Here is a 25,680-nt window from a genome sequence, read left to right on the forward strand (position 1 = left end):
TTATAATACAGGATTTGCAGGTATGCTCTGGAATCAGTGAAGATACTCATCGGGCGGGGGTCTGGCGTAGGAAACAGCTTATTTGATGCCATAGAGCTCAGCTGTCGTAGATGATGCCTTTCGCTGCAGCCGGTAAGACAGAACATGGTTTGTTGAGGGCACATAAAGGCCACACCGTTATGGTAAAATGAACAGTCCGCTTTGTGACAACTGTGGTTCAGTTGAAACTGTGCAACATATCCTGCTTGAGTGTCCTGCGTACGCTGACGAGCGTGCGTACTACGAACATAGCATGGAAAAGCTCTCCCCAGTGCCTTTAACAATGGACATTGTTTTAGGTCCCTTAGCCTGCCCTAGGCAACAGACTCGCAATAAACTTTTTATTTACGTATTTAAAAGAAATTGGATTTTTAGACAAACTAAGTTCAACGTGAATGTTACCCTCAATCATTTGTCACGCTGCGAACTCTATAAGCACATTTATTGAACTATGCATTTCATCATTTCATTTTGTACCACTACTTCATGAGCACCTTATAACGCATTTAATGGTCGAATTTTATCGCCCCGTTCATTTTTTTCCATCTCTTCACGATTCTTTTTCAATATTTTTCTCCCCAATTCCCCTTCCTACACAGAGTAGAATGTCAGCGAAATTTAAACGCTGTTCTTCATTAAAGGGTCTTTCTCTCTCTCTCCTGCGGTACGAGAGCAGCCCAACTCCCCAATATGGCAGCACCACTAGGTACTGCCAAAACAAGTTAAAGAAGTGGTTGTTTCCAAGTTCTTCTCAAACTCCGTAGAGACATAGCTCAAGCTGTGCATTTAAAATACGCTGAATTTTAATCTGACATTTCTAACAATACCACGCAAACGTCATATGTATGTCACCACGCAACTTCCTCATCATCTGTTCGCCTTCAGGGCCCTTTGAGAGAGAGCCGCTTCAGGGTAAAAAGAGGCGCTCTATGGTGACAAAGGTGCTTCGCGGAAAATCGGCATCCACGCCCTCCCCAAGGATGGCACCATGGTGCCACACACTCACTCGATCAATCAGTAATATTTATCGTGTGACTCTACTCACTTTGACGCAATTACAGCCTCAGTTGATGCTGCGTCATGAAATCGCAATATCCTTTAAGTATACTGGTACGCTGTATGGGTTTTAACGCTTCAAAGTGACGTCGACTATGACGGACTTCGTAATGTAGGGCTACGAATGAATTTCGACCATCCGGGGCTTCATAACGTGCACTAAGGCCGCACAGTACGCGGGCTCCCTGCGTTTCGATACCATCGAAAAGCTGCTTCTGCGCCGGGAACAAACCAGTATCCTTAAGCACAGAAGTCGAGTGCACTAACTAACCAATGCGTCATCGCGCCGGAACTCCGAAACGTACAACTACAACTATTCTGACGCTTTCAGTCGCCGTAAGACAATCCCCATTAAGGCAGTGTCGCATATCCCATGAAGTGTCTATCTCCGCGTGCAGTTCCTCCCGGTGTGGAAAACAGCGAAGCTGCGACGCTGAGTGGCCACAGGGCGCCTTCCAAGATGCTGTCGATATATACACACAAGTGCGAGCGTTCCCCAAGGAAGTCTGTCCGCGGACAGACGTGTATGTGACGTTAGCTCCGAAGAAAGCACGGGTGATTTCGCGGGTCGAATCGCGTCGGAAAACAGGCGAGCTGGCGGGGCTGAAGCTTTGCTCTTGTTTTGGCGTGACCGAGCCAAGAAGGATGTCGGCGAGACGCTAGGCGGCTTCTGTGGCGGTATGGACCAAGGCCGCCGAGTACGCGTCGGCCCTCATTACGGCCGATACGGTCTGCCGGAAGGACGGCTCCGTTGGGATGCCGTCGAAGAGGGGACGATGCACGGGCAGACGGTGTGTTCTATAGTGCACAACGCCCTCTTTCTCGCCGTACAACTGACGAGACCAATCGGTCACCCGAAGGGGCCGTTTGGACGCGCCCTCCCCGGAGACGACTCGAACTGCGCTCGAGACACGCCATCCACGGGCGGAGACGCTACACGACGACAGCAGAGAAGTCAATGTCTCAAGAAGGAAAGAGGCGGCGAAGGTGTGGCTTTCCCCTTTTCTCCTCAGAAGTCGAGAAAATGGGGAGAAATGTGGCGGCAAATGAAGAAGAAACAGGGAGGCCTGGACGCGATGTCCTTAAACTGCTGCAGAAAACGAAACAAGAAAAAAACAGTGAGGGAGCCGGCGAAGCGGCAGGAACGCCCTTGGCTACCGTCAGTGGCTGTGTGGACACTTCCTGGGAAAAAAAGAAGAAATCACCGGAAGGGAGAAAGAAAGAAAAATAGAGAAAGCAAGAGGAAGAGAAAGCTAGATAACCGAACGTAACGACCGTAGACACGCGGAGAAAAACAATGTGGCCGAGATGAGACGGGTTGCCGCGCATCGGGTCCCGTCATGGCACCCTTCCTTCCTTCGGATGCAGTAACCCGACCAAGCACCGTCCGCAATGACGCGTCAAATTACCCGGTCGCCGCGCCGGCTCCCTCAAACTGTGGCCTGCGCTTAATTCGTCGCCGCCTGAGTCCGGAACAGATGCATGGATGGCCAAGCGTGAGCTTTCAGGCGGCGAGGGACAAGCAGTCGGGCGTCTAGGGCACGGAGATAGCAGAATGCTGTCTCAGTCGCAGAAAGTAATTAACGCCTACGATTAGTTTTAAAGAAAAACTTTTGTTTGCCGAAAACTCGCGCCCTAGGAGCGAGCGAGCCAAATACAAGTCAACGTCATATAAAGCCGAGAATGTCATTTCCGTCTCTTCAGGGCGACTAGTAAAGCACTTCCGCCATTCCTTAAAGTGCGGCGTAGGTGCGATGGGCATGAAAGAAAATACCTAATGCTTAAAAAATAGATGTACTTTTAGTATTCCGCCGAACCTCAACGGGAGTACAGATACTGTTTGAAGGAAATATTCTTTGTAAACCAAGGAAGGTCTCCTTCCGTGTAGTCCTTAGTCAGTGCCGAATGTTATTAAACCGTTGCCTCTCATATCTCATCCTACGTCGACATAGAAACACGGCCAGTACATGGTTCACGGGCATCCAGCAAGGTCGCGTCATGTGCGGTACATTTTTCTCCCGACAAAATTAATGTTGTGTCAACGCTGTGAAAACAAATGTGAATGGTGGGATACGTGCGAAAAGGAGGTGCACAACAAACTACATATCGTGAAACCTATTTCACTTTTAGCTGAATGGAAGCCACACCAACAGCCTTAGGGTTTCTCCGAAGTTCACTAAGGGTTCGTACACGTTACACATCGCTTTATACTCACGAAACATGAATCTTGTATGAGAAGCATGATGAGACCAGCTTACACTGAGCGACACTCTTTCTTTTTGTTATGGGAAAATTTTTAGAAATCAAACATATAAAATCTTAAGGACAAGTCTGATGCTCCATATTGCGTTATTAAAGCGAGAGACAGTTGTTCATGAAAAGCAATCACTGGGAAGCGGCAACAATTTTGGATGTCACCACCTTTAAGTTGACAATTTTCGTTGCGATGCAAGAGCCAAAGTTCTTGTTCTCTTGGATGTTGGCGTGCAAATCCCAGACAAGTAGCAGAAAAGGGGTATTTGTACACACAAATTTGTATTTCTATTTTTTTGTACACACATTCTGAGGACCAACTGCACACGCCTGAGAGGCCACGAGAGTGATGACGTCATGCTTATGAGAAAAAATCAGAAGCATTGTATGAGTGACGGGATCGATCCGCGTGCTCAAGTTATTACGTCAGCGAGGATGCTCACGCATAGCACGAGCCACTATTAGCTGTGCGTAAACAGCCAGCAAAACAACCTAATGTTCCCTGCGGCTTTTTTTGAATGCGTCGTGGAGTTAATGCACAGCCTTTGGAGAGCTAACTAATACCAGGGTGGCAGATGGAGATTATGCTACGTCAGATATCTCGCTAGTCAATCACGCAGAACGTTCGTTTATCTATTTAAGCGCTCTTAGAGTGATCCCCGTATTATTGTCCCCTTTAGAAACGAGGTCAATGATGGCATCCAGCTCTCCTTCGCTCGAAAGAGTTTCACGAACGATCGAGCACAGTGCTGCCGCTCTGCAGGGGGAAATACGGAGTCCTGCCACTGTTTCTTTTTCCTACTAACCCCGACAGTCGCCAGGAAGCGGCTCTCAAATCAATAGGTCGTAGTGGCGCTGGTCAAGCACGTGTATTATATATGACCCAGTGGCCGGACCATTAGGTCCGGCTGAGCAGTTTCTCTGTCCAAGGCGTACTCGGGGGAAAAATACATGCTGCCGCGCTAGGGAATCTCAGTCTATATATATGGCACAAGGTGAGTAAGGTGTTCTTGTCTGCGTGAGAACATTGCGACTAAAAGTTGGTCTCATATGACACGAACGATGATGGCGAGGCGGAACATCGAGAAGGGAGATGGTGAAACATAGCTCTTGTTTTGTTGTTGGTGAATTGATCTGCACAATTTGTCTCGTCTGCCACTACTAAAACCACGTCAGTGCACCATTCCGCAGGAATCTCCGTGCCCAGGAATTATTCCAAAGAAGTTGATAGCATTCCTGAACGCATAGCTCTCTTTTTACTCTCTTAGAAGGTAATTCGTATTTAAAGCGTCGGATACAATTCTCACCACCTCAATACAAAGAGGACCTTACTAATAGCATCTACCTAGCTACCTATGTGGTTGGTTACACGATACTGACACCATATGAGTGCGGGCACTTGCGGAGGAGGTGCTACACTTATCGACATAATTCAGCCGTTCTGATGAGGGGACCGCGGCCAACATCGGGATTTGATGCCAGTGATGCAGCTCACGTCTCCGGACGTAGGGCTTGCGATTTCGGCAATTCAAGAAAGTGCCTTGCTGTAGTACGCGAAATACAAAAGCACGCAAAAAGAGTGTCCGATGTCAACCGTTTCAAATTAAAAATGCTCTTTTGGAGTTCAGACGAAACGAGAAAATTCATGAACCCGTTCGCGAGCAGCATATATGTTGTCCACGTCAATACGGTGGAGAGTCGCAGTTACGGAAAAAGAAAGCTTGTTTCTAGGGCATATGCGGAGGAAGACCATGAATGGGGATAAATTAATAAGAAATGGCGTAGCTGAAGGTCGTGAAAGATAGGACGCATGTGTTAACACCACAACACGTTAAACCAGCTAAACGAAAGCCAATATGAATTACCCACTGCACTCAAAACCTGCTCATAGCTTTGTTTGCGCCGTACAAGCGCGCGCACTCTTATGCGTAGGCCAAATGGGGCGAGAGAGACAATACGAAAAGCAGCAGGAGACGTGCCCGAGGCATCCGATACAGATATCCGCAGAGGCAAGATTACTGCAGCCGTCGCAACGCGCATTCTCCCTTATCTCTGGATCCTCCCTCTGTGTGTCGAAGACAGCATACGGTTAACCCTGCTATGCCACAAGACTTGACAGGAAATCAAGGCAGACAAAAAAAAAAAAATAAAAAAATAAGTGCACACAATCGAGCATTGTCGGCGGCACGACAGGCGCGCGAATACGAACACGCGAGGGAAAATACTATGTCCCCTGCGCCGAACTTGGGGACGTAATAAAAATTTACGGCGCCAATATCGGAGGGCTCGTCGGCATCGCCGGCGGTTGCAGCCTTTGCCCTGGCGCGTGGAGCCGCGGCCTTTCTCTTCCCTCTGCAAGAAGGAGCGGGCGTCGCTTCCTGCTGACGTACCCTTTTTTCCCCTTTCTCCCTCACCATCTCTTCGCACTGGCTTTAGCCCCTCCCCCACCCCCTTTTACCACGCTCGTGTAGACACAATCTGGCTCCGTAATGTCTTTCCTCCTTGGCTCCGCTTCTCCCCGCTCGCTTTGGGGAGTCGTGGGACCCTTTCGAGGGAAGAAAGGAGCTCTTGCACAAGAGTATCCCGTGTTCACGAGTGAACTGCGGCCCGTTGGGGCGCAAGGACACCGCAGCGAACGCTTTACGTCCTATCCCCGAGCCCCAAGCTGACTCGCGGTCGTTCTCCACACTATCGTTTCTTACTTCACATGCCTCCCTGTTGCTTTTTTCTTCAGTGCCGGTGTTAAAGTTTGACTTCATTTAGGACGGCATACGCTGCTTGTCACCGCTATCGACGGGCCTTCATCGATGTTTTACGCTCACTGTAAATGCGTGATACACTCAGAAGGGCGGCGTTATAAACACAGTAAGCGAGCGATAGCATAGTCAGTCGCGCAGAAACGCCGGCCATAAAAATAAAGGTTTTTGCAGTTAGTTTTCTTTCGCAGACTTTTATTGGTTTTACAAATTCCGCAGTGAACGAAATGGCCCACGTACAAGCTGTGACAAATAAGTGTCGCCAGCCCGGATTGAGGTAACGCCTCTTTGATGTCTATATAAGTCAGATCAACCAGTTCTGGCGTATCAAGTACTCTGCCACACTGCCAGTGGCTAGTTTCACGTTCTGAGATTTTTACCAGCCTGGCTTGAATCCGCATGCTGATCCGCAATCAATTATCTATATATTTATTTACTTATTTATTTATAAACAATTATTTTGTTTCGGAAAACTACATTACTTATAACGTTATACATAGCGCTCAAAAGAGTAATTTATTACGACATGGAAGTTTCTGTTTATCTCTTAACGCAAGGTTCGGTTTCGCTTTTCAGCGCTACCGTACAGCAGGCACGATGTCAGAAATAAAACCACAAACTATGCTCAGCGTACGGGAAACACTATCTTTTAGCAAGTGCGGCTCTATATGCGGAGTAAAAATATATGAAATCTAGCTAAGCACACGCTGTAAATTGTCTAGTAGTACCAATTTCCAGGTCCGGTAGAACACTCCAAAAACACGCTTCGAAGTTTTCAACGCGAAGAAAAGAAGTACATAGTTGGGATTGCGTCCTCTTTAATTGATGACATCGCGTGCGCCTTGTGCGAAGGAGCATATTAATTGCTTTAAATATTAAATGAATTATTCTAGGTTTTCGGTTTGAAAATGAAGAGCATTGAAATACGCTCCAAAAGACAGAACAGCGCACAGGACAGGGGCAGGACTACTGTTCTTGCTTTCAAGGTGATCGCACTGTTCCGCACAAGTTGCGCCGACCGGCCGCTTTTCAGTCTTGACGCTGATTTGAAAACCAGTTCGACCTCGCCCTGTATGTATTCGGTCATGCCACGTAGGGTGAGGCAAAGGGAGAGAGGAAAATTAAGACGCCGGGAGCACACCACCGCGGCAGCCACCACAGTGCACGGGATGAGATATATACTTCGGCTGTTGCCGCACTTACTACTGGCGCCATCCTGACCACGTGTTCGAAGGGCACCGCCTGACGGACTTCGGCGAGCCAGAAGCCGAGACTGCGGAGGGGACGCTTCCGATTTGTCTGGCGAGCCTGCGAAAAGCGACAGTCCGGTCAACGCTTAGTGCAAACAGATTTCCGCGTGCGAACACTCCGAGTAACATTGTCACTTTGCGAATGAAACGGAGACAACGGGAAAACAAGTGAATACATCACAACCAACAGGTACAAACCAGCGAAGGTGTCTGTCTGATCCCGCTTTGCTGTATTCATCTCTCTGTCTCCTGACCTCCTTTCATTCGAGAAGACATAACTTTCCCCGAAATTAACCAACTGTGGTCCGCAGGAACGTTCTACTAAAATTACCCTGTTGGCAGAGGGAACGCCGCACTACAGGACCTTTATAGTTTCTGAGCACCTGGGCTTTTCTGCCAGAGCCGAAATGTCCGTACAAGGACGATCTTTTATTTGTATTTTGTATTTGTACTCTCTAAATGAGGCACCGCGGCGGGAAAGGAATGCACGTCCTTGCGCGTGGCATATAGACATCATATTAGCTATTGCTCATGGAGCGTCACTGATGGCTGCGTTGGAGTCAACGTGAACCACTCAGCGTAAGCTAAGTTCGCGTGCCCATTTGACGGAACTGGAAGCATGTAGCCGCGCCAGATGTACTGGGGTCAGCTTTAGCAGAGATATCACGCAGGTCAAGTTAAGCGGATGACTGTGAATTGAAAAAGTTAGAGTCGCAGCTTCCATCTTCGGCCTTGTTCCCATTACCTGCCGCAAACCACGCTGGCTCATTCTGCACTTAAATAAAAGACATACAGACAAACATAGTAGCATGTTCATCAAATCGCGGGAATAAGTGCTTCCGGGCAACGACACACATATAGCAATCCGGGCTGACGCAGGAATTCTGTTGCTGTGATGTTCGGTCGGAGAGGACAAGTTCGCGATACGAAGTTGAGGTCTTCACTTTTTTACTGAGATTTCGATTGAGGTAAACAAGGCAGAGTGGTCGAGACTAACTTGAAGCGTTATGCCAATCGATCGATCAATAAATCGATCAGTCACTCAATTAAGCAAATAAAAATTGGAGGACACTTATGCCGCTCGATCAACCAATCAATCAGTCACTCAGTTAGGCAAATAAAAATTGGAAGCCACTTAAGCTCCACTTTCAAATGTGTGAAGGGAAAGTGTGAATGGTTCCCGCCTGCAGGCCTTCCCTTGCGGATCCTTTTTAAAACACATACACCTTACTGCTCCCTTATGAACTACTTCATTAATTAGCAGTTCTGTTATCCATAACGAACTCGTTAGCAAACAGCCGTAAGCTACCACGTTATGGAAGACCTCCCGACATAGATACAAACACTCGCTTTAACCAAGTCGAGGAACATGCCTGTGTGGCTTATAGGAGTAGCATGTCCATGCCGGGATCCAAGGGGTCCTGGAATGGTTCGAGTCCTAACCTAAAAGGAGAAGTTCGAGTTGGCAGCGCCTGCAAATTCGCCATGCCACGTGGTCTAGCGACGTCACCAAACCCGATGACGAGTAATGCCCGGCCATTTCAGCAACCAACTACAACCTATATCTTTAACATGCTAACGATTTCTTGGCTCGTTAATTCCGTCGCTGGATCTTCTGGAGAACGTAGCCTTGAACACCACGGCTTGAAAAACAAGTCTGTCGTACACAAGTGGAAAAACTGTACATTTCGTGCTCAATACATTTATTCCGCGGCTGAGGCCGACAAAAAGGCGCTTTATTTTTTCTCCCGCGAGTGCCGGCTACAGCTTGCGAAGCAAGTATATAGGTACAAGTTAATTACGGGTACTTAGAGTGGGGCTACAAACGACGACCAGGGCCACTTCAGAAAGCGTTCACGGTTCCAAACAAGTGTTCAGTGAGACGAAAATCCGCCTCTCTCGAAAGTTTAATCGATCGAATCTGGGACGATGAGACAAAAAAAAAAATAAAAAGTCCGATTTCACGATAAACACTCGGGACAGGCCTCATGCTCACTGCCATCACCTTCTCACCCTCTGTAACCATACTTAGAGTGAAATATCTTCTCCGGGGTACCTTCCCGGCAGAATATAAGAAAGTCCGTCGGGGCTAAGCCTCGCTTATCCGAGACTGAAGGCAAAAAAAGAAAAGAAGGGAAAAAAGTTCGTAATCTGGAACTCGAGCCTAACGGCACGTGAAAATGAGTTAACCTTTTTCTCATCCCCCTCATGCTCATTTCGAGATCCGCCACGCTGCTCGGGCAGCGACACTTGAGATCCCGCTTTTCCAAACTCGATCTACGGCCAGGGAAGAAGATCAAAAATAAATATTAGGCGGCAAAGACGATCCTTCCCGTTTCCAGGGCACGAACTTCGCCGAAGCTGGGCGGATTCGATACCGGAAACGTTCGAGAGAGGAAACAATTCGGGAGGTGTGGGAGAGGGGTAAGTGCGCCCAGGTCGAGATATTTCTGCCCGATATCCTGCGCTCCATGTGTCGTACTCAATACGAACACTCGAAAATTGCGCCACACTCTATCGATATACTAAAACAGAAACGGCGTTTTTGAATCTGGCTCTCTTTCGCCGGAAATAGGACCCTGTGCCCACGCTCTGCCTTTCGACAGCGGCGGCAACAATGGAGGCGCGCGTTTCGGAGTTCTTTGATCCCGCGTTGAGCACGTGGATGAGAGCTTATTCTCTTTAGAGTAGATAAATGACAAGCGCCGATGATTCGCTAAAACCAAGGTATGGTGACTATATAGCGAAGGGCACGCGGTGCTTGCGAAATGCATGAGAAGCGGGTTTCTACCTGACCTCCCTTCTAACTGGGTTGCCCCGTGTAGTATTGCCCCGAGAAGCGCTGGCCTAGAACAAAGGTAGGTATGGTCTTTCGTTTTTAATCTAAAAACGCTTTTACCACGAATGGCGTTATAGGATCGGTTCAGCCGTACAACCCTACGATCCTACAGAGGAACCTACAGCGACAGCTGTGAGAACCCTGGCACGGTATAGGTAGGTGCAACGTGGAGCGACGGAAACTACCCTCTCCACTTTTTTTGAGAGAGGAGGAAAACGGAAAGCATGAGAGGGTAGATAAAGAGAGTAGGAGAGGACAGGTGGCGTAGTGGCTTGAGAAGGAGGGTACACCGTGCAAAGGAAGAGTTCATGACGAGAGCTGAAGAATGGTCAACCTGAAGGCAGTTCCACGGCAGAGTGCGCGGTGTTATTGCTAAAAGAACAACTGCAACAGTTTTCGACAATTCATACGGTCGGCCGGTAGGCCTATGTTTGCTAGTTTTTCATCCAAGGCGTCGCTTTAACGGCTGGCGAAGGGTACGACGAAAACAGCGGTCCTTTTTCTGAATGTGTGGCGATCTCACGTTCACGCATTGCTCTCCTCTGAGCCGTGTTTGTTTTAACGGGGCAGCTCCAGCTTAGAGAAATACGAAGTCTTCAAACAGACTCTAAATAACGTTAAGCAGGGCAGTATAAGACATGACTGCATCATAGAAATGATAAACTACAGAGTTGCAAAACTAGCCTTCTCTTGTGTGAGTTCCGTCGCTACACGTTCATGCGCGATCATACCACAGGTCAAGACAGATGTTGCACTACGATACGAGCAGCTCTGCCCACCAGGCGCTTGTATACAACCTGTGGCCGATACAGTGGACAGAGTTCGATTAATGAATCGTTTACCACGCAAGTACTTTGGATTGTTGTAAACAGGCGCAAAAAACAGCTAGGAGTTCTCTCGCGCGAATTTCACACAACCATACAAAGAGCAACATGCAGGAAGGAGAGCACTTCGCTCAGACCAGGAAATGGTGAGGGAATAGTATACCATTACACTGCTTGCCCCGTGCACCAGGGAAACTCTTCTTCAGAACGTGATTAGTTTTAGTATCCACGTTTTAAGTGCTCATGGATTGGAGCATCATCTAGAAGCGGCCAATAAAAGCTACCTGGCTTTGTCAATGTTGCCTTCTCAAAACCTCTTAATAATTTTACTTTTTAATTACCTTTATGGTATTACGTCTAAATGTTTACTACCGCATTTTCAACTGATTTTCATTGTTATACTTAGGAAAGAAAACAGCGCACTCTTGATACGGGGACAGTGAAAGACAGGACGACATAGCGCTGTGTCGTCCTGCCTCTCATTGTCCATGTCTGAAGAATGCAGTTTTTTGCCCAACATGAATAACCAACTATCCCGCCGTTCCACCCTTCCATTTTATTTGCAGGTTGTTTTGCTTTTGTCAACAGCCAAAGAATGAAATTCGGATAATTTCCTTTAATGACTACAATCTCTGCCATTACTCTCAAGCACTCTAATTTTGACCAAATTGAACCGCCCCTGTACACTGCAGATCTACTCTTTGCACAACAGCTCCCAAGGTTTTTCACTTGTGAATGCCCAAGCAATGCCCATGGCACTGCCGGCTTCTTCGTCTCCCTTGTCAATGTATACTCGGGGCCACCGAGCGATCGTCCCGATGGACGTGGTGGTGCTCCGCTGTTATACCACGTGACTAGGCGGGGCAACAACTGCTTCGCCGGATCTTGGTTACTCAGTGTCTGGCCATACAAAAGGTGCACGGTGTGCGTGCACATTCTTACACCTTGAAGAGGTGCGTGCTGGTGTGAGCACTTCAAAGCCTCGACGCATGCGTCAAGCTGAATGTGATCATCCAGCCGACACAGCTCGCCAAGAAGTGGCAGAGAAGAAAAAGCGTGATCGACTTGAGGCAGTGGCCCGCGATGATCGAAAAGCTCGCATGGGAAGAAACGCCGGTATATGGCTGTGAAGCCACGCTTAAAGGGCTCACGTTCGGCTAACTAGGTTTAACGGTGTAAACCTTCGCATTCCTTTTTATACAGGGGCCCTAGGAAGTTTCACATGAGGTAATATTAAGGAGCTGTGGCAGGAAGCGGCTTTTTGTGAGAATGTCTACACCGACCTCTCCGGGAGTCTGTCTGCTTCTTCTTGGCGTGTCTCTGCCGGTGCTGCTGGGTCATGGCAGCCGGCTGCGCTGTGCCGGCGTCCAGCTGTGCCTGGATGATGCACAGGCTGGGCGTCACGATGGCCGGAAGGGTGCGTGCCCGTAGCAGTGGGGGCTTCCGCCTTGAGCCCGATGACGTGGAGGAGCCGCCCAGCAGCAGGCCCTGGGCCAGGCACGAGCCTCCGGCGCCGGCCGCAGAGGACGATGAGGACACGCGCTCGGACACCTGGCTGCAGGGGACGAGCAGAGAGAGGAGGGACATTCGTGATTACTAAGAAGCAAAAAAGAAAAAAAAAAGAACAGTTACATGAGGATTATAACGGCAAGGGCCACGTCACGCACCGATAATATCGCAAAAACTGTCATAAATTTGTCACTTAATTAGCCCCCGTTCCCATTGATCGACGTGTCCGCCTGCCAGAAATGAAGCGGGGCTAATCGACAGCTTTGTGACAGGCTTGTGACAGTTTTTTGTGATGCGATCGCTGCGAAATACAGCCCAAAAAGTGTTTTTTTTTTCTTGCGCTATGTGGGTGGTTTAGCGGTTAGGAAGAAGTCGATGTCGCTTTGGCGGATGCGGTTGTTGCTACGCGCGCTTTTTCCTTCCATCATTAATTTCCCTTCTTTTTTTCTTCATTTGACTTAGATACTTTCAGAAATACGTGCACTGCGCTGCCGTTACCGTTAGTGGAGTATCGGGAACCCCGTGGCGCAAGTGCGCAAGCGCACATTGTCGTGTGGGCTCCAGAAGCCCACTAGGTACGCGCACGCCTGCCACGTTGGGACCAATCAGTGCGTAAGCACTGGCGGCAGGTACGCTCGCGCTACTGCGGTAACGATAACACGGTATGATGAAGGCGCAGGAGCCAATCGACCGGTCTGCGCGCTTGTCTCTTCTTCGGTCGCAGCACCACTACCACCAAGCCGCGCGAGGGTAGAAAGTTCAATTGCCAGATAACATTGAACATCTCGATAAAAGTGCAGTTTTATTATGCTTTGTTTTTCGGTACGTTCCCGAGATGCACTCGCACCAACTCGCCGAGTTTATCACCACTATGCAAACGAGTAGACCACTGAAGTCTGACATCACACTAGGGGCTGCTTGGATAAAATACTCGCCCTGTCTTACGTTAGTTGCTCACGCTTGCTGGCTCAACAGCAGTGACTCGCACGGTGTGCGCCTGTTAGAAAGTGAATTTGCAGCGCCTGCCAACTAGGCTGGTAACGTGACGTCACACAACCCAACGACCAATCAGTCGACGGTCACGCCACCTCTCAACTACCACCTGCAAGAGCCATGCCCGCGTTGTTTCCCTCACAACGCCTACACCGACGTCGACAACGCCGGACTTTCTTCCCGATGGACCACAACGCAATCGCGTTAGTATAGTGTTCTGTTTTTCCATTCTTATCATTTTGAACTCTAGCGGCCTAATTACGTTTGAGCCATGTTGTGATCTTGCAAGAAAAATGGATGGAATGTCGTATCACTTTTCAATGCCGCCGCTTCATGCGTGACGTCAAATATTTTCGACGAATCCGGATTTTCTTTTCATGGCAAAAGTATAGAATCCTTAATGGGGTCGCGTTAAGAACCTCCTACAGAAAAAGTGATGAAATACGCTAAGGGCAATTACTTGGCTATCACAGAATGGAATAAGTGCGAACAATTCGTTGTACTGACAGTTCTCAGTTTTGACAAAAGGCCAGAAAACTCATCAAGAGGCATTCAAGTCCATTGATCCCCCTGCCCCAGAAAAAAAGAACAATACAGAAAAGTCTCGCACTGGAGTTACTCAAGACTGGATGCCTTGAGGCGTCAGGCAAGACAGTCAAGAAAAGTGGAACTGACCAACCCACGTTTTTGTATGTTTTTCTTTTCTAAGAAGACCCATGCAGCTGAGTGCCCCTTACGATCAGAGAAATGAACTTGGCAGCGGACAATTGGGAAGTGTCCACAGCAAGTTCAGGACTGCGCGAAGACGATGAGATGAAAAAAGAATCATGTACACGCCCACACATAGCGAAGTGCCCTGAAGGGTCCATAGCCAAACTTCCAGAAGGTATGTAGTAGGTGAAAACCCGCTTTTAGTTCTCTGTTCAGGAGAAGTTGCGAGGTCCGTTCTAGCGTCTTGTCGGTTCGTTTGCTTCCTTGTAAAATCCACACACTCTGTCCTTTTTTTGCTTTTTTTTTTTACTTATGTGAGGCAAACTTGCTTAGTAGTATCAGGCTTCCAAAGAACGACATAGGCTGGAAAGTAAATTACTAGTAAAATAAAGCCCCGCCGCGGTGGCGCAGTGGTTACGACGCCGGTCTACTGTACCGGAGTACGCGTATTCGAACCCGACCGCCGGCGGCCGCGTTTCGACGGAGGCGAAACAGAGTGGCGTCCGTGTGCTGTGCGATATCAGCGTACGTTAAACAACCCCAGGTGGGCGAAATTTCCAAATTTATCCACTGCGGTGTCTATCCTATAACCTGAGTCGCTTTGGGACGACAAGCCCTACAAACCAAATCAAACTAGTAAAGTAAAAATGTAACTATGTTAGGTATGGCCTCGCTTGCAATCGTCCGCTCTTCTCTCAGCTAAACACGACTCTCGAGAATGTACTAGTTACGACGTGCCGGTCTGGACAAAAGGCTGTTCAACACAAGCCCCGTTTCAAGTGAAGTTCGGACTCTGCGCTTATCTCAACGAGGTGCTTCACCGAGCGAAGGAGCGCGAGCTTTCTGAGCACTGTGCTTATCTGATCCAGCCTTCGCATATCTTAATTACCACGTTCTTAGGAGCCGCTGCATGCAGAGGCTGACTGCAGGGCCAGGAATATTAAGCTCTGGTCCCGGCCAATTAACCCTTTGCTGTTACGTAGCGCCATCTAGAGAGGCCTGTGAGTGTTTTGCTCGGCAGCGTTTTGCAACAGCACGATTGCGCAAGTAGTCGGTTCGGGCGCATGTGTTTAGTCACTGCTTTAAGGCACAGAAGGCCGATACGGTAAACAGAAAATAAGGAATAACAGCTTTCTCGGGCGCCTTGAAGATGAGATCAGTTAATACTGCCTGGAGATAAATAAAAGCTGATAATGAGCCTAGACAACAAAGCCGACAAAAATCTTTTCTTTAAGAACAGTTATTTCGGAACGTTTGAAAACGCTGAGCTTAATGCAAACTTTAAAATTACCAGACGCTTAGCTAATCCCGTAAAGGAGCCTCTTGCCAGTAACTTGCCACACTGAAAGGTAAGATGAACGGAGAGTTGCCTCACTGCAAAGCCAAATTAGGAGTGGGGAGGAGGGTACTGTATGCATGACACGCCTGTCTGCGTTTTTTTTTTTTTTCAGGAATTAAAAGTTTAATGTTAGCTTGAGCGTATGAGTGTGTAGCAGAGGCCAACTACCTGCACTAAGTAAAATTCGCGATGAAAAAAGAAATAGAGACATTGAGGAGCTGCTTAGAGGAGATAACGCGAAAGCATACCGGAACACGGCCGCAAAAGCCACAGGAGCCTCTTCATATTGCGCCCTAAAACATCGGCAGGGCCGCCACACCGACGACTCTTTCGATAAATTGGGCGGTAAATGTTTCGCTTAAAAACAAACAATGAATAGACCCATTTTGGTGGGACTAGAACCCAAGGAGAACAGGTAACATAGCTGTTGTAACGCTTATGGGCTAAGTATAAGGGAAAGAAAACAAGTGAGACGAACGACGTAATTATCCCTACCGCGTTCTTGAGAGGAACTCAGCGCTGACGCGAACATGACGTACGCAGTCATGTGCGCATCAAGAGAGTCAGTGTGGTTCTTTGCCCAGCCATGAGCGTCTTACAACGGCCGCCGATATATATAAACACTCACGACCAAGCTTCATTGCTTCAGCTGTAGTGCGCTTTGGTAATGTATTTCCAGTATGCCCGAGCAGGCCAGAGGAACCGAATGTGGTGAGTCAACGAAACGCTAATACCATCCAACATGTTTTCACCTTCTGAATAAGATATAGTCAAACATAAGTTACCGTTATCAAAGAACACCAACTGGTTGAGGACGTAGTCGGACTCCGAAAATTATTAAACTAAGGAGTTCCGTTTTCCGGTAAGGCTGTTTGTTTAGTACGTGTAAGGCGTTCTTAAACTTTAACACTAACATTGCACTTTCGGTTAACCGGTCGATAGACATCGTTTAACTCCCAAAACTCTTTCTCGCGATGTTTTCTGCGAAATAGATTTGTATTTGGGCCATTCCTTTGAACAAAATATTTGTTTTTGTTTTTACTGATTTTATTTTGTTTGTGTGATGTGTATTCTCGTCATGTATTCTCAGAATCGAGCTATGAATTACAAATAAAGGCAGCTTAAGAGTTAATTCTTCTCACGAAGGTCACCTTAATATGTGTATAGGGAACTCAAGCTCAAGTTTCAGCGCACGGCGCCAGCGCCGCGCCTCCCCTGGCGGCGAGACGCCGAGACTACTGGGGAGCAACGCGGCGGGCGCTGCCCGCCAGACGGCGGTGTTGCATCAGTAGCGCGCACGCGCTCTTCACTCCAAGCGGGGAGTGGGAGGGCACGCTGCGCCAGGCTCGCGCACTCTCTCAGCGGATGCCTTTGCTCGAAAAGATAAAAAGACCCAATTCAGTAGGTTTTCATTCAAGAATGCTGGTCTCCTTGCCTGTTATTAAGGATGAGATGAGAGGTGAACCGGCTAGCGGTTCATTCAAGAAGATGAAGCTTCCTGTTAAATTAAAAATGAACTGTCGCTTGCCAAAGAGCATTTCTCATGTGTTCATTATAGAGCGATTGATTTTACCGCAGCAGTGCATTATAAAACATGATTTATTTTCCAATTCGCGGGCGCAGAGCTCGAAACAATGGCTGTTGCCCCCCTGGTGCATGAGTCTACTTCGTAATAATTTACGTGAAGGTCCCTGCAGCTTCGCTTTGCAGTGAGCGTAAGTTCCGGCTTTGCAAGGACATCTTCCGTATCGAAAGCAAATCTAACGTTTCATAGCATGCCCGGGTTGATAATGCCTGCTATGAATAAATAAACGTGAGCTAGCGTTGACATTTACTGCTACCTTATAAGTTCTCAGCAAATGCTAATCTTGTTGACATCCATGTCGAATAATCGGGAGCGGATACAAAGAAACAATAAAGCTCGTAAATTTGTTTTAGGCTTTATTAATATTATTCCGCATGTATTTGCGCTCCAGTTATTTACGCGTGCCCGTCGCGTGTAGTGCTTTGACACCAACGGCACTGAACACTCATTAGCACAGCCAATTGTGCACCTGTAAAGCCCTTATTCTCACAAAACTCAAGTTCAAGTCTCACGTGAGAACCGAAATACACGTGACAAGCTTCTTCAGGCTAGCTTCTAGCCTTGCGCAACTTTTCTGATCTGAAGAGTTTCGGAGAACGCGTGTCTCTTACCTCCCAAAGCCTTTCAGTGAATAGATGCCCCTGCCTGAGAAAAATGGCTCTCGCACGCCTTTCACCCATGAGAGAACACGGTTACTTATACAAGGTTGTCATATAAAAGAAAATAAAATCAAATAAAGCATACTTTTCATATTCAACACCGCATAACATCTATCGAGTGCGCCATAGAGTGCTTCGATTCGTAGTGATTATAGAGGGTTCCGTATTTCGAGCATATGCCAAAATTCGAACAATTAAGCTCCACCGTTAAGGGTATGACGAGCCTTTCACACACGAATTATGCTTTGCACTTTTTAATTTTCAAGTATATTTTTCAGCTTGGTTTAGTTTCTGGAATTTAACGTCCCAAAGCGGCTCAGGCTATGCGAGACGCCGCAGTGGAGCGCTCCGGAAAGTTCGACCCCCTGAAGTTCTTTAACGTGCATTGACATCGCACATCGCACGGGCGCCTTGCTCTCTCCTGCAGCAAAATGCGGCCGCAGAGGCCGGGATTCGATCCCGCATTCTTGGGCACAGTAGTCGAGCGCCCTAACCACTGCACCACACCGGCGGGAAATTTTTATTGAACGTGTGACCTGTGAGATGCAAACCCCGTAACGCGAAGGAGGGCATAGAACGTGAACCTGGATGGTGGACATCCTGTTAACAAATTCACAAGAAAAGCAGTCACATAAACAGTATCGCGTATCAATCAATAAATATATAATGCGACTACTATATGTATTACACAAATGCAGAGAGGAGTATACGGAGCACTTTATTGTAAACTTAATCGGGTCTTTTTTGTCGCAAATAAGAAAACTGCTTCGTCCATCAGAAATCGTGTCAGCGTCCACTACTCACAGGTATGAACCATAGCCGACAATTCCAATTAGGTAATGCGTGGTAAATGTTTGAATGCAGTGGTGTGCTGCGTTTGCGCAGAACCCCAGAAGAAACCTAATAGATTTGTTTTTAGCCCTTACCTATTCTTAGATATGACGAGATGGGATCGACACGTATCAAGAAAGATTTGCCTTAATTAGGTCGCAGATTTGTCTTAATTTACGAACATGTTCATGAACTATGTTATTTTCCACTGTATACGTAAAGCTGGGATCCGATGTGCGCTAATGATCGATAACACTTCTTTACATTGAAATAACCGGCTTCAATGGCCTATCGACCTTATTTCATTGCTGCTGAAAGAGACAGCACAGAGAAGTATTGTGGTTACCCGAGGAATCATCCCACCTGAGAGCAAGTGGGTCTCGGAGGAGTTTGTGTATAGAGTATATGGAGAATTAGTTTAAAAGCCATGCAAACCATTAATTCGCACAATTAATTTGATATTTGATGCGGTGGCTCGCTTTCTCAGGCCGTCAGCTGAACGCGAGTTCGCTGGATCAAATCCCGGTAGCGGTGGTCGAATTTAGATTGAAAAGAAATCAAACATCGCTCGTACATAGAGTGATCAGAGTGGAAGTATAGGCAACACCAGGTGGCCAAAATCATTCCGGTGCCCTCCATTACACCTGTGTCACTGCCCATGTGCACATTTGCAGCGTTGGACTCCGCATATGTATACCATACCACACCAGACTGCGCCATACCACATCACACTTGTCATATTATGTCATATGATATATCTGTCTATTCAGCACATATCATACCAGATGAACATTGACACACCATACTATATACAGAAGCGTACCATTTGGTTCAAACTTGTGCTTATTGGTGTCCTGTGCATTGTTTCCTCCCTCCCATGTGACACCTGTTCCTTTGCACAGCGTACAATTCGTCGCATACTTATAACCACACTAAACAGTAGAATACCGTACCTGAGCTTATCGCACCATACCGTACAATATCATTCCATATCATAGCCGGCGTATTCGCATGGTTTCTATGTCCCCGACGCAGACTCCCCTGCCAACCAGCTCCTCTCTGCGATACGTAGCGAACATATACGGCGTCGCGTTTTTCGCTAGGCCATAGCGGCTTTTCGCTTCGTCAGCTTCCAGTCAGAGTTGCGGCGACTGGCGTGCTTGGAGAGCACTGGGCTGAAAACCGACGCCCACCGGCATCGTGCACAGCCAGCGCTTTGACTGGGAGGGCACGAAACGGCAGCGCGTACCGGGGAAGGGAGGCGTGAGAGCCGCGACAGCTGACGTCCGTAACCTTCATTTTCCCGCGGGCGCCCTTTTCTCTGCTTGGATCGTTCCCAAGGAGGAGAGGATGCCGCGAAGCCGGCACCGCACGATACCATTGCGCAGCGTTGAAATGAAGCGCCTTGGAGAATGCATTTCAGGACCGCTTCCCAAGGTCCCGAGGTTTATTTTCTGCAGTTTCGGGACACACCTATCGAATTTAGTTGATAAACGTAGAACCGCAGTAATAAATAAAAGTGGCCTTCGAGGTGGTAACTAGCAGCTGTGCTAGCAGCGCTTCCTTGAACTTCGAGTTTCGCTATCTGGAATGTAGCATAATTGTCGCTGATTAGAGAGAGAGCAAGATATATATATATATATATATATAGTGAAAGGTGGAGATGTCGGCCAGCAGTAATGAGACCCCAGCGTGCAACTTACATTGGGGAAGGGAAAAAGGGGATTGAAAGGAGAGCTAGGGGGCGAATTTAGAGCGATGATGTCACACTACTAAGTAGTTCCTAGTTGTGGTTCAAATTATTGAGGGGACCCCGCACACTCTATTAAGACGTGATATCAAAAACGGAAAAGACAGTTTCAAAGCTGGTTAGGTAGTCGCAGATTTATAACTCATCAATGGTTATCACTACCATGACCATCACTACTACGACCTCCTGAAAATAGTTTACCGTTAAGCTGATTAAAGCGGAGTTATATTTAAAGTAATAAAATCAGTCGATGTATCTTCTGCTTGCCGCTGCGCGCCACTGCTAGCTGTGCGGCATCTGCATTTGGCAAGCAAGCCAATGGGGTGACATCAGCCGGCCTTCGCGACAGCTTGCAACACAAAACAAAAATAAATCAAGGGCACACTGCAGCAACGTCAGTGACGAGAAAGGCCCTCGAGCGCGAAAACTCAACTGGACGCCCCGGTTTCAAGGAGACGGCGCTGCGGTACGACCATGTGCCCGAGTAATGCATACGTAGGAAGGATCTAGCTGGGAAGAGAGATAGAGAGAGGGAGAGGGGGGGGGGGGGGGGGCATTCCACGACTTGCTGCCGCCAGTCGCCTTTTAATTAACCATTGCAGAGCAACGCAGCCGCCGCAGAGAGTGCAGATTTCACGAGCCGGAAAACGCGTGCGCGACGCGCCGAGATTGGAATGCGACGCGAGGGTCGCTTTCTTCGTTTGGTGCAACTGACGGGCGAGGAAAAAAATTGTTGGCGCACGTGCCGCCTAGTCCACTTCCTCGGCTCTGGCTGACCGGCTTCTTCATTACACGCAGTGATCGGGATTTTGGGAGTGCCAAATTTTGGGAGTGAGCAATCCCGACTTAGAGATCCCCACTGAATTGACCATACTCGAATTAGTTAAGACATCAATTTTATTCACATTCTGACGAGGTCAAATTTTCGATGTCCAAGGGGCAAAATTTTGGGAGTGAGAAATCCCGATTTAGAGATCCCCACTGAATTGGCCATACTCGAATTAGTTTAGACATCAATTTTATTCACATTCTGACGAGGTTAAATTTTCGGTGTCCAAGGGGCCAAATTTTGGGAGTGAGCAATCCCGATTTAGAGATCCCCACTGAATTGGCCATACTCGAATTAGTTTAGACATCAGTTTTGGTCACATTCTGCAAGGTCAAATTTTAGCAACGCAAAGCAACGCTTCTCAGGCGTCGACTTCGAGCTCCATTTTCGTTTCGCCTGTCTAAGCTACGCACGGAGACACGTTATGTCGTCACTTGTCACCAAGTTTAAGTACGGAGGAGAACATTACATGCAACCGGCCCGAAAGGTCAACTGGCGCCGCTAATGCTACAGTCGCAATGGCAACCGCAGGCATGGTAAGGAGGTCGGGAGGAAAAGAGTGGCGAAAGCTGAAAGAGCGAGGGAAAAGAAGAGTGCGCAGAGTCATTAGCATCTGCTCTCACGATGGCCACCTTCGGGTTCTCTTGCCTTTGTCAAAGCCTTCTCCATCCAAGTAGCTATGGCTTCTTTCCATGTCAGCCACCTTTCAGTTGCGCGTTCTTCCGCTCTTGTAATCCTACCAGACCCACTAAACCATCAGTTGCCTTTTACGCTCCATCACCCTTTCCTCTTGACAAAACGTGGGGAAGGGACCTCCATCTCTCCCCTCTGCCACATGCTAGCCGCGACAGGTGGCGCTACTTTCTGGTACTGCCGGTTACGCCTACTAGGCCGACTGGTATGCCGGCAACGAAGCAGAAAACGCGCAGTCCAGGAAAGGGCGCCAAGAGTATAGCGCTCTAAACAAGAGCGTGAAATCCCGTCCAATCTGATTTCTAGCTTTTGTAAGAAGATCCCGCCGACGTCGCATATTGCTTAATCTCAAGTTTTGACGTCACAAGGCTCGAACATCTTTTTACAAACAGCTTTTTACAAAGAAACGTTTTGCAGCGCCAAGACGTGAACGCTCTCCCTCCCTCCCATACCATCCAAAGCACGGGTCTGCTTTTGTTCTGCCTACAAGCCACATTTTCCAGAAGCGAAGACAGCTTGAAAGCCGCGCACAAAAAGAGAAAAACAAAAGAATCTGATGCGAAACCGCGGCGCCCTGTCTGACGGCCGGATGACGAGCACTTCCCGGGGTCCCATTTTATCCGCGGCCACCATTCCATTGAACGAGCAGAGATTCGGCTGCACACAAGGCCGCCACCTTTCTGGGCGTCCGCACTAGGAAGGCGCTTATTGCCGGAACAAACGTGGCTTCACGTGGGGTTAAAAATAACCTGGTTTCCAAAGATGACGGTAGATTCCCTGTCTTCCATTTTTCCTATTTCTTCGTACCCTTCCTCGAGCTCTGATTGGCTGTCCTCTATCCAAGCGGCGAAAAGCGGAAGTCTAGACGTCGCAAGGCGGAAAGCGGTGTGATGGAGTTGCGGCTGAAGGACGCTGCATGAATTCTGTCGCTAAGAAAAAAAATAAATTATTTATTCATGTGCTATCGCCCCCCGAGGCTGAGGAAGGTGAGGTTTAAACATTAAACGTGTTCTTTATTCCTTAGCACGAATGTGTTGCCTTTCCTTAACTCCAGCAAAATTCTGTGTTTTGAACGCAACATTAGCACTAAAAGAGATAAGAACACAATTTGTAAAACTAACAGCAAAAAGAAGAAAACTTTCCCGAAGGCAGACTGAATGCCAGTCCAGTTGTTGCTTTTCATTTCAAAGTCGCGATGGTAGTTATTGCGAAGAATTAATGAACTTCGAGTTTTATATCGCCTCCAACAGTTAATATCTGTGTGACTGAGTCCGCGTTTCAGGTTTCATGTTCTCACTGCACTTGGCGGCATCGGTACGTTGTGAAAGCTCTTCGTTAAGGAAGAAATAAACACAAGCCTGATTCGGCAGGTAACAAGAACCAAACGGCAGAAGTTGTGCATTAGGAACTAGATCGCTGCCACTGCATTTCATTTCTTTATGAAGGTATGTCTGATAAGGAAATGAAATGTGTATCAGAAGTATTCATAACAAAACAATAAAGCGGCACCAAGCAGTGCAGGCTATAGCAACACACAACGCATCGCTGTGGAACAGTATACGGGTGGTTAGTCAAGGGGGAGGGAAGAGGGCAGCATAAATAACTATGTTCGGTTCGGTTTTCAGTCAGTTTGGTAATATGTTATCGTCAGAGATTGAAGAGAAGTCCTGTGTGTAAGCAAAATTCAAGATACATTTCTCAAATCGGGGAGTTCCTGTAAGGGCGGCAAAAGTATATTCTATTAATCTTTTTTCTATCATGCTTTCTGCTAAGTGCAGGCTACAGATACACGCTACAATGTCTTACGACGTATACATATTTAAATTGACGTAGGATAAAACTTGCATTTCGATGAAAGCTACAGATAATCTACTGTTGTAAACACGAGAAACCTGGGAAATATTTGTTCGCTGGAAGCGAACATAAATTTAATTTAGAGAAATGAACAAACTTGTAAGGTTGTTAAGAATCTTAATTAGGATGTAAACAGGGCCCCATGCAGGGACAGGTGAACAGCTGAAGCAAGCACCCATTCGGCAAAAATGTAATTTTGAACAAGAAACTGTCTCACAATGGCGGTCAATTGAATAGGTTTGGGTAGGCAGGACGTGAAGCCGAGTACTAGAAAGGAAAAAAAAAGCGGCTTCTTGAATAGGGTGCAGTGCACTAAGGTTGATGCGGTCCCTCGAAGTCATTTGGAGGATATCACCGAAGGGATTTCAAATTGCATACTGCGCGATTTAACGCACAGTAGCGACCACACATGCGCCGTGACTATCAGGGATGCTGTAGCGAATGACTCCGGATTAAATTCAACAAATTGGAACATACGCCAGTAAACTGCAAGCCAAGCCAAGCCAATAGAGAGAACAAGGAGGAACACAAAACAAGCGAAAGAGAAAAGAAGGCAATTCAGAAGTGTAACAAAGAAATGACTATGGAAAGACTGAGAAGAGGCAAAAAAGAAGAGAGACATATCCGGCCACGTTATAACCATAACCCGTAGGCTATAGCTTAGGAACTCTATTCACTTTCCTATTATCTGCCGCTCAAGCTTACCATTTTAAATTTATTTAGTTATTATTATTATTTATATACATACACGGCTCCCCTATGAGGCTATTGCAGGAGAAGGACTAGTGAGAGCAAAAAATCCGCAAAGAAAATACAAGGACAAGAAATTAGAGCATTAATGACGAAATAAATGTACACGAGGAACATTTCAGTGCCAACAACAGGATGACGTAGCGTGCGCGATGCACAGACGGGCGCAGACACACTTTCATCTGGTACAGAAAGTTCATGTTCCGTGTCCGTGTTAAGTTCGTGTTCAGCTTTCTCTGGGGTGACGCTCGTTCATTTACCAATTAGATGGATTAACAATATAGTTAAACAAAAGCAAAACCATCGCGCGTGTTCCCAAAATTTACAGCCGACCCTGGCGCAAACGGGCTGTGCATAGAGCAAGAAAAAAAAAAAAAAAAAAAAAAAGGAGTCGCGTTCTAACGTAATCCTAAGTGACGAGAAATTGCTTTTAGAGGATGAAAGCAACAGCAACAACAAATAATTTTCATTATCTATGCTCAACGTCCATGATGTCCCCATATGGCAGAAAATTACACTCTCTGCACCGACACTGCGCAGACTTTCGCAAATTTTGCAAGAGGGCTTGCAGTTATAGAGGCCTTCGCGCGTTTCCGGGATGCCCATACTGCTAACAGAGCTGTGGCTGCTGCAATGCCACGGTTGCCTCCATAGTCGCCAAATGAGACCTGCCGGCACACTCGCCGTCGAATGACCCTATATTAAAGAACCTATTAGCTATACCACTGCAGGGAGGTTATGAAATCAAAATTTGTAAAGTGCTTCTAAAAGGCCATCAACATTTTTTAAGTTGTGAATTTCGGAAAGACGAGTCAGCTATGTCCCACGTCTCCTATTTACCCGCACGATAGAGTTGTCCAAGGGATAATTGGAGAGCTTGACAAAATAACATAGTGCCAAGATTGCGCGCAACCTGTAGAAAATATACACGCGTACGGTACACCAGTGACTTTCATCACAGGCATCTCAGTCATATATCATGACGGCTCAAGTGCTCAAACATTGCCGCCATCTCCATTGGCATTCCACCCCGCCGGGGTGGCGCAGTGGTTACGGCGCTCGACTACAGTTCCCAAGGACGCGGGATCGAATCCCGGCCTCGGCGGAATCCTTTCGATGGAGGCGAAAAGCAAGGCGCCCGTGTGCTGTGCGATGTCAGT

At 47.5% G+C, this 25,680-nt stretch overlaps 1 protein-coding gene across 1 annotated transcript in view; it reads right to left on the bottom strand.

Moving 5' to 3' along the window:
* wake (ankyrin repeat and fibronectin type III domain containing protein wide awake) overlaps positions 1–25,680 on the bottom strand; it is a 442,715-nt gene that overhangs the window by 118,455 nt on the left and 298,580 nt on the right. The window contains exons 4-5 of the mRNA XM_084604717.1: positions 12,301–12,572; positions 7,308–7,412 (exon numbers count right to left, since the gene is read on the bottom strand). Coding sequence (XP_084460843.1) covers positions 7,308–7,412; positions 12,301–12,572 — 377 coding nt within the window. The remainder of the gene's footprint in view (positions 1–7,307; positions 7,413–12,300; positions 12,573–25,680) is intronic.

Source organism: Amblyomma maculatum, chromosome 5 (assembly GCF_055883805.1).
Source record: "Amblyomma maculatum isolate TAMU_Amacu chromosome 5, ASM5588380v1, whole genome shotgun sequence".
NCBI lineage: Eukaryota > Metazoa > Arthropoda > Arachnida > Ixodida > Ixodidae > Amblyomma > Amblyomma maculatum.